The sequence below is a fragment of the Zingiber officinale genome, chromosome 4A, assembly GCF_018446385.1.
Source record: "Zingiber officinale cultivar Zhangliang chromosome 4A, Zo_v1.1, whole genome shotgun sequence".
NCBI classification, from domain to species: Eukaryota; Viridiplantae; Streptophyta; class Magnoliopsida; order Zingiberales; family Zingiberaceae; genus Zingiber; species Zingiber officinale.
Window position 1 is genome coordinate 3057068 of NC_055992.1, and position 15860 is coordinate 3072927.

The following is a 15860-nucleotide window of genomic DNA, read 5'->3' on the forward strand; positions in this document are numbered from 1 at the left end:
GCTATCTGGACTTCCCACTAACTATCGGATCCAAGAGACCTAGCTAAATTTTAGACTCATGTCAGGTCTTTCAGACTCATCAACTCCTACATACTTGATAAATTATATCATAAAATATTCTAACTTTATTTGCTTATCATTTATTAAAATTTAAATTAGATCATTAATATAAATATAAATGGTACCAACAGTATCTCCATATTGCCTTGAACGTTGACCTTTGATTTTAACCGATATATTAGCTAATTTTATTGACTTCGTATGGTCTTGAACGTTGACCCTCGATTTGACCGATATATTAGCTAATTTTATTGACTTCGACCTCATTTCAGGCACCCAATCTTATTCACCGAATAATACAGACGAAACCATAGTGGAGGTATGACAGAGTACGTGGTTGACAACAACGTTAATGGCTGAAAAATCACAAGCCACAGAGCGAGCCTTTTAAATGTGGGTGATCCTGAAAGAAAGAACAGAAAGCAAAAGTTAGCTTACTCCAGTGTACACCTCTTTTGCCTGGACCGGATTCCAAGTTTCCAACTTTAAGAAGCCTCACGAGATACAGCCACTTGGAAATGGGAATTGAATTGAATTGAATTGGTTCAGCTTGAGATTTGAGAATGAAGCCGATCTTAGTTATAATAATAATAATAATAATATTATTATTATTATTATTATTATTAGGAAAAGGAGTGAACCGGGTTTATGAAACATTGCATTTAAGTGCAGAGCCTTTACAGCCAAAAGGAAGTAACTATATCCCCCACTGCCCAAAAGCAACGTAGAAAATGTTTGTACTCGACTATTAAATGAAATCTCGGCCAAACCTAAAGATGCATGGTGTGTCAGTCAAGATTTGACGTTGACTTCTATACCGGATCGGCGGCGGCTTCATCCTCGTCGTGGTCGTCGTCTTCTTCTACTATTAACTGCCGCCTCTCGTCATTCGGTCGAGCTGCGATGGCGACTTCGGCGTTGGAGGAGGCGGTGAGCTTCTTGGCGCGCAGCGCCTCGACGTCCCAGTCGGTACGGAGGAGGATGACGGCGAGGACAAGCACGACGCAGACGATTTGGGCGGTGAGGAGGCCGTACCAGAGCCCGCCGAAGCCCGCGCCGAGGCGGAAGGCGAGCCCGACGGCCACCGGCGTGCCCACCAGGTAGAAGGAGAGCAGGTTGATGCGGGCGCCGACGGCCGGCCGCGCGGTCCCGCGGAGCACGCCGCAGCCGGTGGTCTGCGGGCAGTTGCCCAGCTCGCACAGCCCCACGAGCGGCAGCACGGCGGCGGAGAGGCGCAGCACCGCGGCGTCCGCCGTGAAGAGCCGCGCCCATTGCTCGCGGAACAGGGTCGTCCACGCCACGTTCACCACGCCGATGACCGCGCCGCATCCGAGCGCCACCAGCGCCGCCGTCTTCGCCCGTTTCGGCCGCCCTGCGCCGAGCTCGTTCCCCACCTGATGCATCGATTACTAAATGCCATTAATTGCAAATAAATTTTGAGAAAAAAAAAGTAAGGTAAAGCGAAGTACAACAGTTCGACAAGAAGGTGGTGGATTCGGCTCATGAAACAGGGGCTAGGATTGTCCCACGTGCGCGTTGGATGCGTAGTATCACGAGAATACGAGGCAAATGTTGCTAGATTTAGCAAGAGGAAGAACAAAGGCGGCGGCGGACCGCCGGAGCACCCAACGAGCAGGGGATTCTGAAATATACGAAGGAAGGTGATGTTACCCTGGTGGAGACGCAGGCAGCGAGAGACATGGGTACGGTGTACATGAGGCTGGTAGTCTGTATGAGGACGGCGGTGGCAGCGACGGCGGTGGTGGGGTCAGGGAGGTAGCCGGCGAGCACGGTCATGATCTCGTACCACCACCACTCGAGGCAGACGCCGAGACAGCTGGGGAGAGCCAGGCGGAGTACCGGAGCGAGACCGCTTAGGGCCGCCCGGGGGGACCAGCCGCGCCATGTTAGCTCGCAGGCGCGGGAGACGCGGAGGTAGACGAGGAGGAATACAGCCATGTTGAGGTTGGTGATGACGGCGGCGAGGGCGACGCCGGTGATGCCGAGGCGGAGGACGAAGACGAGGAGGAGGTTGAGAGGAATGTGGAGGACGACGGCGGCGGCGGTGCAAGCGGCCATGGGGCGGGTGATGCCCTGCGAGCGCAGGAAGACGCGAAGCGGCTGAAGGAGCGCGTTGGTGAGGAGGTCCGGCAGGGAGTGGAGGCAGTAGGTCGCGGCAACGGCGGTGATAGCAGGGTCCTGCCCCAGCGCCACCAGGATGGGGCCGAGGTTGACCCAGAGGAAGGCGATGGGGACGGCGGCGAAGAGGAGGAGCAAGATGGCGCGTTGTAGCGAGAGCGATATCAAGTCCCAGTTGCGCGTCCCGTACGCCTGCGAACAGAGAGGCTCGAGGCCGGAGGCGAGCCCGAAGAGAACAGAGTAACCGGTGATGTTGGTGAAGCCGATGGAGAGCGCTCCGCCGGCGAGCTCGAGAGGACCGAGGCGACCCAAGCAGACTACCGACACCATCGCTCGCAGGTAGACTAGGCAGTTCATCGCGGTGATTGGCGCCGCCATGGCCCAAAGTTCCTTGAGCTCCGAAGTCACCTGACTCCCCAGCCCTCCTCCTCCCCCGACGCCGTCCTCCTCCTCCTCGTGCTTCCTTGCCGCCATCGGTTCACAGATTCTGCAAAGCAACGACTGCCAAGTGCGGTTCCTCTGCTGCCCGTACCCGCTCGCCGCCGTCGCTTGGAGAAAACGCTAACTGGGTTGGGTGGTTTTAAATGGTGCGGCTGGTGGTCACTCGGTTTTACCCTTTTTTTTTTTTTTTTTTTCTTTAGATCAAATAATAAATAAATAACTAACATATTTTTCTAATTGTTTGGTCCGGATTAATAATTTTTATTTCAATAATTTTTAATTGAGGTTTGAGAGGGGGACAGGAGGAATGGTGTAACTGGAACAAATAAATGTGGGACTATGGAAGGGATATAAAAAAAAAATATTATTTAACAATATGTTCATGCAATTGGCTTGATTTTAGTTCTTACCTAAATCATCTTTTATTATTTTAAAGGTTTGTTTTACAAAAAATAGCATAATATATTTACATTTAGTAGATTACTAATATACATCCACATATATATTCCTTTTTGTTTTATTAATGTTTGTTATAACTGTTATGATAACTGATGTAGAGTGAAAGGCAGGCTGCGGAAAAACCAGCTCATAGGTGGGAAGGGGCTCCCGAACACCTAAGTCCTTAATTGTTTTTTACTATAATTCAAATAAGATATTTTTTATCTTTTAAATTTATAATTTTTAATATAGAATTTTGATCGTATTCTTAATAATTTTTTCCTCGGACTAAGAATATTATTACTTTCATAATTCGGATCGAGACTATATAATGTATAATAATCCTCTTCTCAAATGAAATGAAGGATCATCATTATTTTCATGGTCAAAACTTTCCTTCAAATATATGACTTCTGGATTTGCCTTGGACCTCCTCTTAAATATTCGATCATTTTTTACTTGCTCGTAGGGGTGTAATTGAGTCGAATCGAGCTGAACTCTTGAATATTTGAGTTGGACTCGTTTCTAATCGAGTCGTTTATAATCGAATCGAGCTCGAAATTTATTTAACGAATATATTCATATCTCATGAACTTATTCGAACTTTTATCGAGCATAAACGAACTTAATAAATATAACTTATAAATTTAAATATTCATTAAAAACTAACTTATATAGTTAGTGAAAATTATAATATTCTTATTAAAATTTATAATTTTATTTTAATAAATAAATTTAATATATTTATCTATAAGTTTCATAACTAGTGTGTAAAATCTATAAATTTAATATCAAAACTATTATTTTTTTATTTAAAAGTTGATTCATGAACTTAACAAATGTGTTCACGAGCTAACGAGCCAAATACTGTGAAGCTTGAGTTTGATTTGTTTATCTTAACGAGCCTCATTAAATAAGCTCAAGCGAGATTTTATCGAATCGAGTTTCGAATAGCTTATGAGTGACTTGGTTCATTTACACTCATACTGCTCTGGACCTCTCATCAAATATTCAGTTACTCTTGACTTACTCTAGACATCGCCTCAAATATCAGGTTACTCTTGACCTGCTTCGAACTTCTCAACAAGCATCTAGTTACTCTTGACTTGCTCCAGACTTCCCCTCAAGTATTTGATCACTCTTGACCTAGTATTCCCTCAAGTATTCAGTCACTTTTGACCTACTCTGAGTCTTTCCTCAACTTCGTTTAAGATCACCCTATATGATATCCAATCTAGACTGTTTTTGATACCATTTGTTAAGAAAAAAAAAATAATATATATTTATAATGATATGATATTATCCATTTTAAATCTAAAGTCCCATAAATCTAATTTTAGATTCTATCAAAAACGTCTCATATTTTTAATATAGAATTTAATTGTACCTCAAGACTAAGAATAATTAATAGTCTCGCGCATCAAGGGGCATCTGCACATGTCCATTCTCAAGCATCAAATGTAGTCTTCAGAGCAGCAAGGGGCTTCTACAAATAGTCATTCTCAAGCAACAAATGTAGCGTTTAGATGGACAATCCCGAGCACAAGGGGTGTCTGAAGATAGTCATTCTCGAGCACCAAATGTAGTTTTGAGATTAGCATTTTCGAGCACCGAATACAGTCTTCAGACATTCCTGAACACCAAAGCAATCAGGTATATACTTGCCTTCGACTCCCGGCAGCCTATGTGGAGATCTCATCTATCGACGATCAAGTGATATAAGCACCATAGAGGGTATAGAAATATAATTTTCTTTTCATGTGCGGAGACCACTCTTCTTCGTTAAGCTTCTATCTCTTCTCCCAGTCTTTTTTTTTACTCTATTTCCTGCATCTCTGTGCGATTTTTATTTTTTTTCCATTCGATATTGATTTGAGTATCGGAATGATTGCACAGACGAGGCGATCGTAGCTTTGTGAGAGGAGAAATCTGAGCAAGCGAAAATGACACTCGACTGCTTATTTAAACGGCCGGGATCTTCCTTTAAATTCAAACGTATCCCACTTCATGCGTGCAATTGAATTCGATGGACCAAGTTCATGCACATGCAACTTTATATCGACATGACATTACTGCCTTATTATAACGTGAATATGTATTTTAGAATATCTACACGGAGGAAAAGAGGGGCATGCTTGTGTGGTCCAACTATAAAATATTAGGCCTGAATGTCTTTTAGGTTTGTTAGCGTACCCTAACAGACAGTGAGCTAGCCAGCTAGCCAGGAGAGGGAGGATCAGGCTACTCGGCAGTAGGATTTATGTGGATAAACTAGTGCGGTGCCGTGACTTGTCTTTTATGCGTGATGACACGAAAGTGCCTTTTCTCCCAACTGTGAGTAATAACTATAAACGATCATTCATTCGTCCTAATATTTTTATAAATTTATTTTTAATTAATATAAAAAAATAAATATTAATATAATAATTAAAATAGGAAGAACACATACTCGAATAATGATTGGTAGTCAAGATTTATAGTTTAATTTGTTACGCTGTGCTATTTGATGTAAACGTCTTATTAACTAATGCAAATTCGATGCGGCCCGCCAGACTGAGCCATGATTGGCAGCTGGCTTAGGAGGGGTTTAGGGCAGGCACGCAGCGATTGCAAGTTGCCATTAAATTAGGGATGTAAATAAGTTAAATCATTTGTCGATCGTTCGCGAACGACTCGAACTCAGAGTTGATTGAGCTCGAACTAGAGTTCGGAGTTGATCGAGCTCGAGCCGGAGCTCAGTGTTGACCGAGCTTGATCCGGCTCGTTTAATATTCGAGTCGATCTTGAGCTCATTTAATACTGGCTCGAAGGTTCGTCGAGTCTGTTCGAGCTCAGCTAATTTAATATTTTAATATTTAAAATAATTATTATTTTAAGGTTAAAAAATAAATTGAAGTGTTTGTGGTTAGAGTGTTTGGTTGTTAGAGATTTAAGGTTCAAATCACTTGTGTGTATTTATTTTTATATTTAAATTTATTGTTTTCAAGTTGAACTTCAGCCGATGATTAAATGGCTGAGTCGAGCTTAAGTTCAAATTCAGAAACTGCTCAACCTGAGCTTTTTTAATTTTCTCGAGCTCGAACTGGAGTCGACCCAAATTAAAACTCGACTCGGTTCATTTGTAGCCTTACACTAAATTAAGGAGTCTAGATCATCTGATTCGTAATTCTCTATTCCCTTTCGCAATTGAATTGTATAGTAACTAATTTTAATTGAATTTGAAGTTCAAATTATAAAAAGGATCAGAAAAAATAAAAAATTGCGGATCGGATTAATCTGGCCTCCTAAGCTAGGGGCAGGGGCAGGGGCAGGGGCAATCCAGTTCTGACCAGCCCGACCCCAGGCTAACGCTGCGGGATGCTCAACTGCCTAGGGTTGATGAATAATGGAATCCATCAAATCAATTAAATCAAAATCTAATAAATGGTTTGTTTTTTTTTTTTACAAACTACACCGACTGAATTTAATTAATTTGATAAAAAAATAAAATAATTGAATATTTAGCCAGTTGATTTATGGGCACGAGGGCCCGTCGCCGTCCTTATTCCCTCAGATTCGTCGGCCATCTCGGCGGTGGCGGGGAGGATCGAATTGAGGGCTTTTCCGTGTAGGAGGTGGCAGGATGGAGGAGACCAAGATGTCGCATCGGGAGACTTTCGGCGCTGTCCATTCTGCAGTGGTGGAGGTTCAGTGTCACGGTCATCATCACGAATAAGTTGATCTTTCAGGTGTGATTCCGTTCCTTACTTTATTTTCGTCTCTTCGCCCCATTATTTTTTTTCCCTGATTGTTTTATAGTGTATTTTTTTTAATCTATCTAGATCGTAAGGAGGTCGATTTTTTAGTTCTCTCTTTATTGTTGTGGTCATTCTTCGTCTGTGATCGGAAGCATTCCTTCACTTTGTGCGTTAAGATTGTATTTTGTTTAAAGTTTGGTGATCCTGTTTGCTTGAATGAAGGAAGACGGGATGAAGATTTTAATCCTGTAAAATCAAATCAAACCAGGATAAGATTTTTTGTGTTGGTCGTCTGACACTAAAGTCAAAATCAGAAAGAGAAAGTGAGAATGAGTAATTCTTACTTTTTTTATATTTAGCGTATTCTTTTATACTTTCTCTGTGATAATTCATCTATCCTTATTTCTTTGTCTTGACTCCTGTGCATTAATAATAAATGGAGTGTTTTTTTTGGTCTTAGCTTCTTCATATTTAATGATGATAGGCAGAGTGTTCTCTTTTGTTTTCTCGTCTCCTCCTGTGTAATGTTATTCTTGTGTCGGGCGGGTAGTCCGAGTTGCTCGTTTTCCTATCGGATGAGCGGCTCATTTTCCCACCGACCGAAACAACCAATTATGGGTTGTTCATTCGTTCGATCAACTCATGATGTCCATTTGTCTGACCGACCTGGTGATCCACTCGGCCACTCTTTTGCCGACCGGGATAACCAGATAGCACCTTTGGCCGAGACTCTTTTCGTAAGCTCCGACGTTGACCGTCTTGACTTTGACCGACACCGTATCAATTGACCTATGCATGACAGATGACTCCCTTTTATCGCCGCATCATTTGGAATTTATGAACTTATAAGCTCCTGATTCAATGGCTATATAGAACTACATTGTTCCGTAGTTAGAAAGCGAGTGTTAACTGGAACTGATATATGACTGCCTCATCTCTCTAGATCTGGTGGTTTTGTAAGAAGATCGAATGGCCTTGTCAAATTCTAGGTTTTTTCAATTCCGCTTGATCTGTTACATAAAAATAATTCTATTTAGAAATAATTTTATACATATCCTGTGATGACTTCAACATATATATTGTTTCTTTAAAGAACGGAAAAAATTGGAGAAAGATTGAAAAGGTAATTAAATCCGAAGGTGCGTAATCTCTATCCAAAGGAGAGATTCTGACCTCTCACTGAGTAAGAAAAAAGTTATGCTTATGCTTTAATAATTAAAAATTATTACTTAAATATGTTAGTGCTAGAATCTATGATTTGGATTATATGATGCATATCCAATTAAATTAGATAAAAAAAATTTAGAATAATTGCTAAATCTAGCATAATTTTTTTAATGCTTGACAAATCTACTACGAATTTTCACCAACATAAACACATACTTTTAATTTTATAACAAATTTAGTATATTATCAAATTAACACATTATATAATTTTTGTAATATTTTTTTTCAATGATTTGACATATTGCTTTAAGACTTATTTGATTGTTAGAGAGAAAAAAAATTAAGCCAAACAACTATATATATTAACTAATAATTCTTCTAAAAATTCTGTTATGTGTATTTTTTATTTTTTATTTAAAAATAAATAATATTTTAAATCAAATAATATCTTTATTATTGATTTTTTTTTCTAAATTTTTTATATAGTGCATTATATTAATAATGCACATAGATATATTTGTCTAAATTAAAAGTCTATGCTAGATTTGTTAAAGCATAAAAAGTCTATGCTAGATTTATCAATAATATTCTCTAGAAACTTATAGGCTCATTATAAAACATTTTTAAATCTAATTTTGGAATTAAAAATAAATAAGAGATTTTTTGAGGTTTCATAAAAACTTTAACAATCCTTAAAAAAATTAAAAATTATCAAAAGTAAAAGATAACATAAGTTGTTAGTCAAGTTAAATATTGTGATAGCAAAATTAAACCTTCTCTCAGTACAAAAGTTTTGGTTAAATGGTGTAGAATAAATCAAATCTCAAAATGCACACCTTTAAAAGTAAACAATTAGGTATTGCATGCTGTTGGGTCTCTTTCTTTAGTTTTCTAGATCTTCATTTCTATACCAGATTGTGCACAGTTTCTTCCCTTTCTCCTTCTATAGATTTCTTCAAACAATTAGGTATTGTTGTTGGTTCTCTTTCTTCAGTTTTGTAGATCTTCACTTTTAGACCAGATTGTGCACAGTTTCTTCCCTTTCTCCTATATAGATTCCTTCTCCAGTTCACTAGTTTCTTTCTTGTAGCTTCAGTTTTTGCTACCATAAATCAAATTAAAGTTGATTGGAACTTATATCTTCTTAATATCAACATTTCTCATCAATATGGGTTCATCTACTGTTACTGTATTTGTGAGGAGGTAAATTGGGAAGCTATAATTGGAATCCGTCACCCCAACAGCTCCACACGATCGGCCTCACGACCATATGTGAGGAGGTAAATTGGAAAGTTATAGTTGGCCAGTGTGGAGGAGAGTTTTTTTTCCTCAACTTTGCCGAGATTCGAACCCTTATCTTATGGTAGCAACTTTGTTCCGCACTAATCAACTCAACCTTGCCCTCGGGGCTCTTAATTAGTAGCTAGAACTTACAAAAGATGATCAATTATCGGGCCAATTTTCAGAGTTATTAGGAAAATAGATGTGATCATCATTTCCTTCAAGTATCATTAGTGTTCTGCACTTTTTTTTTTCTCGGGATGCTCTAATACTTGGGGCCTAAGTTGTGTATACAGTATGCTCATCGCTTGGTTTCAAATATTGTTACCTCATTGATGATTATTGTGTTACAATAATAACTCAAGTTGTAGTATGTATTTAATCTTTAAGAAGTGGCAATGGCAAGAAATATTTTTCTCACATCTTTTAATCTTTCAGTCTAGAGTATCCTCCATCAATTTTTTTACTCTGTCTTCCTCAATAGAGATTTCAACATTGACTCTAGCAGTACTGAGGAGTTGTAGATGAAGGTCTAGAGTTGAGCCTGTTTCTGTTACTCCTTACTCCTTTGCTCTTCTAGCACCATCGATATTCTTGGTTCCAGCCTTTGATTTGGGCCTCTATATTTTAGTGTGTTATGATATTCTATATGAATGTAACCACAAGCAGCTTATTACAGGTACTTGATCTTTTTGTAGTTAATGCAGTGTCACCCTGATAGCCAGATTTTAAAGATAAATACTGTAGGCTTTCCCTGGATATTTTCTTTCTGCTGAAGGTTTCTACTAAAAGTGACTATTGTTTTCTGAATTATATTGTGAAATTCTAATTATAAATGTTTCAGTTATGCGATCAAATCATTGAATTTAATTTTCATTCAGCAACAACTACACTCCATCGCTTGTTCCAAGTATCATCTGTGGGCATTTTATCTATAGAGAAATCCATGTCTCAAAAATGCTAAATAAAGGGGAGAATTGGATTTAGCTTACATCATATGGAAATGCCACAAATTTTAACCAGTTCCAAACATTGGAGATTTCACCTCATGCAACTTATACTAAAGCTGGTGGATTTGTTTTGTTTGGCCTATTTTTCAAGTTTGTTCTACACGAATGGTGATACAATTACAGACAAAACTGTCTCAAAATTGTTTGATTTGCAAAATTTAAGAAACAGTGTATTGTGCAACTTTTCTTTGGGCTGACCATTACTCAGTCATTGCCTTCTGTTGTAGCATAAACAGAGTGTACTATATGGCACCTTTTGCAACTATGATACTCTCTCTTCCTGCATTGATAGCTTTCCATCCAACTAGTTTCTCAGTTCTTTGTCCCTTTAAGCTGAGATGACCCAAACTTCCTCGCCAATAACGGCTCAACCGTCAAATCTACTGATTGAAACGATCGAAATAACACAATGACCCCTCTTTTCTCAAAGAGCATGGTCATAATCTCCATAGATTTCTTTCTCCTTTCGCCTGTAAATACCTAGATATGGATATCATTGATAGGTTCAGAATCTTTCATTCTCATATTTTTACTGTGTGCTTTTGCTTTCACTTCACCTTGATGACTTACTCATTAGTAGGGTCTCGCGGGGAATAACTATGTTCGTGTGTGCAAGTCGGATTTAATCTCCTTAGCACTCACCTCAGAATAGTGATCGATTTTAGCATCATACTTAATTTTGATTGTGTTAAATGTAAAACACCAAAAATAAATTACTATAATTAATCTACTAAATCCAAGTATCATACTGAACAGAAACTATCAAAATGATTGTTTACTTTTCATTTGACTATAATCTTTTAGCTTAAATGTCAAATTGGCTCAGGGTGTTGCTGGTCAAGAACAAAAGCGTTGAGATGTTGATCACTATAAAATTAAATAGCTGGAATAAAAAATGGAAATACTTGAGCTGTAGCTGATGCTTGAGTGATAACAAGATGTGTGTCCATGAGCTGTGCTTGATATCCTGGTACTGTCTTTTTCTTTTCTTTTCTTTTTTTTAACGTGGAAAAGATAATTCCCTCTCCACTTTGTCATGATAGGCTCAACTTAGTTAACTCTCCCTGCCCACTCATCTATAGCCTACAATGCCCAATCAAGGTGCCTGGTGGGCCTGGGACAGCCAAACACTTAGATGGTACAGGTTGCACTTGGTGGGGGCCAGCTACAGCCAAAGGCTGAGACGATCCAGGTTGTGCCATGCCCACTCCCAATGTTTCAATATTTTTTATATTTATTTTTCTAAGAGTTGGAAATTAGAAGATCTTTGAGATTACAAAAAGTTATTGCACATCTCATTGTTGCCCAACATCAATGAATTACATGTTTCTGAAAGACAAAAAGAATAAGGGCAATCATTCAGATGTGCTTCATGCCAATGAAGAATTCTCTACTCAGACCTTCTATTTAACTCTCATTCATTACAACAAAATATATCAACGTTATCTAAGTTAATTTTGACTTGGACTGGATATTAAAAGAAGACAGTTATCCACCCAACTAACCTACTGTTTGATTTAGGTTTCAGAAATGGAATTTAATGAGGCCATTGCCAAGAATACAGTTACAACTTACAAGTGAAAGTGTAATGCTGAAAGAAACCAAGACAGAGGAGCATTCATAGTGTACATTCCACTAGACCAAATAAATGTAGTGGCTCTTGTGCACATGGCTGGTCTATACAAAGCCACCCTATTCCAGTTTAGTTTAATGGACTCAATGCTGAAAACATAGAGTTAAAATATTTGGAGAGATCTGATGAACACAAGGGACTGACTGATGCTATCATCATGTTTGAGAAGATGCCTATTGCACATGCTCATCATCATTACTCGTATGCTGTGTAGGTTCTTGTTTCATAGAAATTTTTTGCATGGAATTTGGAGTTACAGTTAAACAATATATATATATCATGGGATCTACATGCAATTAAGGATCAAGGTTATATTTATAGTTTGTGGATCCTTTTATATTTTACACCAAAACAAACAGGTAGAAGCACAGAAGTTACAAAGTAATTTAAGTCATGGCAACGCAACAAATATGTAGAGATACGAAATCAACATGAGGCAGATTTGTTCTTTTTTAAATCAAAAATTTCTGACGAAGTCAAACCATATTCCAAGAGACAAGTTCTGAACCAATTTACATAGAATATACAAATAAAAACAGAGCAGCAACCCATAATTCAACAAGCATGACTCAACTCAATGATCAAACCAAATACACCAACATTAAAGAGGAGAAAAAGGAAACTTTGATCAACTGATTAAAACCCATTTCTCTGAATTCTTCCTTTTTTATTTCTCAAATTTCAACAAATATGGAATGAAGGGCAGATGAACTACTTATGTGGACTCAACAGAACATGTGGCCTTGGATCTGTAGAGGAGTTTCTTTTTCTTGGATGTCAGGTTTTCGATGTTAAGAACCACCTTTCCAGGTTCACCGATCTTGAAAGAGGTCTTGATTACAGGTTCATCAGCGGCAATAAGCTTCCTGTTTTTTTGCACGAGCACTGTGTATCCGTCCTCTGCGCTAGGCACGAATTCAGCACTATAACTCACTTCCCATCCCAAGACCCGGAGTTCCCAAACCAAGACGGTTGCCTGATAAAACAGCATCAATCATCCAATACCCAAACAAAGATTTTATGAAACAACGAGCATTGAATATTCTGAAACAAAGAAGAAATAAGGGAAAATGTGAATGGGATCGAGCCACAACCTCAATAGTCGGTATTTCGATGGATTGTTTGGATGAGGGCTTGATGCTAAGCTCAGTAACAGCATCGCTGCTAGTGAAATCTGGATCATTTTCCTTGCTTAGGCCTCCAAATGCAACTGGAACTTGCTCAGGTGCTATGTATCTGTACCAAGATCATGAACCCAGAGGGAAAAATCAATAACTAAATCACCTAAATAAAAAAGCTAAATCGAAGAAAAGAAACTTGATGGATCAACACCCACTTGAATAGAGTGTCTGCTGATTTAGATGGCCCGGCGAAAACAAACTTGCTCTTGGTCCTCTGGGTTAAGAAGGGGCTCATCATCCTGTTGAAAGCCAGATACCACCAGGGAACATTGATGAACACCTATCATGACAGTTACAGATGAGTTAAACTCGAAGAAGCAGAAATTGTCAATTAATTCCTTCGACCATAATTTTCTTTAACAGTTAGCAACATCAACCAAGCAAACTGAGAGGATTATCAAAAAGATGCAATTTTTATGATCGAAAGATATAATTAAAGTTGGATCATTGAGCTAAAATTACCTTCTTGGCTATGAACTCAGGGTAGTTGTCCTGCAACAAGGTGACGGCCTTGTTGGTGGCCTGGCGATGCTTCCCAAGCCTAGGAGCGTTCTTGAGATCGGTCACCTGAACCATGGAGGAGATACCACCGGGAGTGAAGTCCAAGAGCTCTCGGATACCCTTTTCCAGGTACTGGATCCTCCACTTGAGGAACTTCTGCCTCTTCTCCTCGTCGCCGAAGGCCTTCTCGTAGAGCTCCTTGTCTTGGAACTCCCCATAGACGTTGTAGCACACCGGGTGGCCCTCCCTGTCGACGCCGTGCATGAACACGGCCTTCTCCAGTTCCGGCAGGCCGAGGTCATCCTCGAGGAGAGCCTCGATGCCAAATTGCTTTCTCCAGATGACGGCGTTCTTGAGCATCGTCAGGGCATCGGTAACCTTCAAGTCCCTAGCACGGAGGAACTTGAGGAGGACAGTATCGCTCTTCTCGTCGCCAAGTAGAGGAACGCCCCAGATGAAAACCTCCTCCGGCGGCTCAACTGGTGCCTCCTTTGCTGCCTCCTCATCGGTCTCCGGAGGAGGGGGCGCGACTGGGATGGCGGTCTCCTCGATGGCTTCGACCGTCTTCGCGTTGTCATCCTCGATCGTAACCGACTTCTCCTCGCCAGTTGGCGTCGTGGTGGATAAAGGCACATCTTTTAATGGCGGAGCAGTCTCCTTCTCGACCTCCGATTTTGTCGGCTCCTCCGGGACTCCCTCCGGCTTCGTAGGTTCCTCAGAGGCCACCTCCGGCGCAGGGGCCGCAGGCTCTTCAGACTTAGTTTCTTCCTCTTTGGCCGGAATAGAAGCGGGAAGTGGCGGAGGCGCGAATTCGTTGTTGGCGACGGCGGCTTGGACGAGCAACTTGAGCTCATCGAGCGCCTTCTTCTCGGGATCGATCGCCTCAGTGACGACGCTTCTCTCAGCAGAGGATTCACCTTCTACGCCCTCGGGCTTCTTTTCCTCAGCCTCGGGTGCTTCCGCCTCGGCCACAGCCTCGGCAGGCTTCTTAGTCTCCTCCCCTTCCGCAGCGGCTTCAGCGGCGGCCTCGGGGGGAGGCGTCTCTGTCTGCGACGCCCTCTCCTCGGCGGCAGGCTCGGAGACGACGACTTCAGTGGCGGGGGTCGCATCGGTCGCTTTGCTTTGGGATTCTTCCGCCATGGCGACAGAGCGAGGGACGGGGCAAAAGCAACGGACGGAGAAAGTGAAATAATAAATACAATGAAGAACAAAAAAAAGGAAAGAAAAAGTAGAAAAGGAATAAATAGAATAGAAGGCAATTAAACAAGAAAAAGCCAGTTCTATAGAAGCAGTTCAATTTTAGTTGTATATTTTTTTCATAAATAATAATGATAATAATAATATAGGAGCAATTACTCCGATAAATTACTCTGTTTCTAAATAAAACAACAGAATGATTTGATTTACTTCCATTTAATCCATAACATAATATTTCAAATTGAATGCCTAAATAATATCAAATAATACATTAAATGAATAAACTCCATAAATATACGCAATACGTGTGTATTCTATTCTTCTAAGTTGGATTGCAAATTATAGGGAAACAATTACTTTATTTTACTCACACTATTTTCATAAAAGAATCAGAATCACGTTTTGGTGTTGAAATGACTTCAATTATGAATGGATAATGATGCAAGAAACCAAATTGGTAGGAAATTATAACTCGGTTTGAAGATAAGATGGACTGTAACTTAATCTAATCATATTTGACTTAAACTATTGTTTTTTTTTTTGCACAATTATATTGATTGTGACAGAGTCAGTGAGAATGACCATAGATTTTGACGACTAAGGAGGATTAGTCATTATTAACTCTTAAGCTTACCAGCAACAAAATTTGGACATCTTGGATAGCTCCATATCAGTTCCAAATACTTTCCTTCTCTTTTCTCTGGCACAGTAGATCATTTTATCATTGAATCCAAAATTTGTTAAGCTTGAAATAATGTTTGTGTTCACGGGTATATGCTAGACCATTAAGCAATCGATACTGGTTGTTATAACATACTAGACTAGATCAGACTGTTTAAGTCGTGGTAGTAGAACTGAATGATATAATAGGACTAAGACTAAAAACTTCCCACCCATCCGAACCAGAATCAATCGACAACTTAGCCAATAGCCATTGCAACATAAGCTACCAGCCTGTTGGCACATATAAATAAATGTGTATGATACAAAATTGGATAAGGTTAGAATCAATATTTGTTTTCGCTGTTAGATAAAATAATTACTTTGTATTTTAATTATTCGAAGACAAATATAA

General features: G+C 39.9%; 2 protein-coding genes and 1 long non-coding RNA gene across 3 annotated transcripts; 1 reads left to right on the forward strand and 2 right to left on the reverse strand.

Annotated features, from left to right (window-relative positions):
* Positions 1-705: 705 nt before the first annotated feature.
* On the reverse strand, positions 706-2764 carry LOC121969271 (protein DETOXIFICATION 54-like). Its single transcript, XM_042519264.1, has 2 exons — positions 1732-2764; positions 706-1454 (listed from the first exon to the last, which is right to left on the reverse strand). Exons 1-2 carry the CDS (start codon positions 2671-2673, stop codon positions 873-875), a joined length of 1524 nt encoding a protein of 507 aa, XP_042375198.1. The 5' UTR covers positions 2674-2764; the 3' UTR covers positions 706-872.
* Positions 2765-6621: 3857 nt separating this feature from the next.
* Positions 6622-12038, forward strand: LOC121973059. Its single transcript, XR_006109357.1, has 4 exons — positions 6622-6806; positions 11100-11243; positions 11317-11465; positions 11795-12038. It is a non-coding gene; the product is annotated as an uncharacterized LOC121973059 (long non-coding RNA).
* A 300-nt stretch (positions 12039-12338) lies between these two features.
* Positions 12339-14804, reverse strand: LOC121969272 (patellin-3-like). The gene is made up of 4 exons (XM_042519265.1): positions 13550-14804; positions 13243-13367; positions 13001-13142; positions 12339-12882 (listed from the first exon to the last, which is right to left on the reverse strand). The coding sequence occupies exons 1-4, from the start codon at positions 14726-14728 to the stop codon at positions 12622-12624; spliced, it is 1707 nt and encodes a 568-aa protein (XP_042375199.1). The 5' UTR covers positions 14729-14804; the 3' UTR covers positions 12339-12621.
* Positions 14805-15860: the final 1056 nt, after the last annotated feature.

What these genes read in the sequence shown, in the direction of transcription:
- LOC121969271 (XM_042519264.1), bottom strand. Translation starts at nt 2,673, where the DNA reads ATGGCGGCAAGGAAGCACGAGGAGGAGGAGGACGGCGTCGGGGGAGGA. An exon ending in CTGCCTGCGTCTCCACCAGG is followed by an intron (nt 1,455 to 1,731) that starts GTAACATCACCT and finishes TCGATGCATCAG; the next exon opens with GTGGGGAACGAGCTCGGCGC.
- LOC121969272 (XM_042519265.1), bottom strand. Translation starts at nt 14,728, where the DNA reads ATGGCGGAAGAATCCCAAAGCAAAGCGACCGATGCGACCCCCGCCACT. An exon ending in CTGAGTTCATAGCCAAGAAG is followed by an intron (nt 13,368 to 13,549) that starts GTAATTTTAGCT and finishes CTGTCATGATAG; the next exon opens with GTGTTCATCAATGTTCCCTG. An exon ending in TCGAAATACCGACTATTGAG is followed by an intron (nt 12,883 to 13,000) that starts GTTGTGGCTCGA and finishes CTGTTTTATCAG; the next exon opens with GCAACCGTCTTGGTTTGGGA.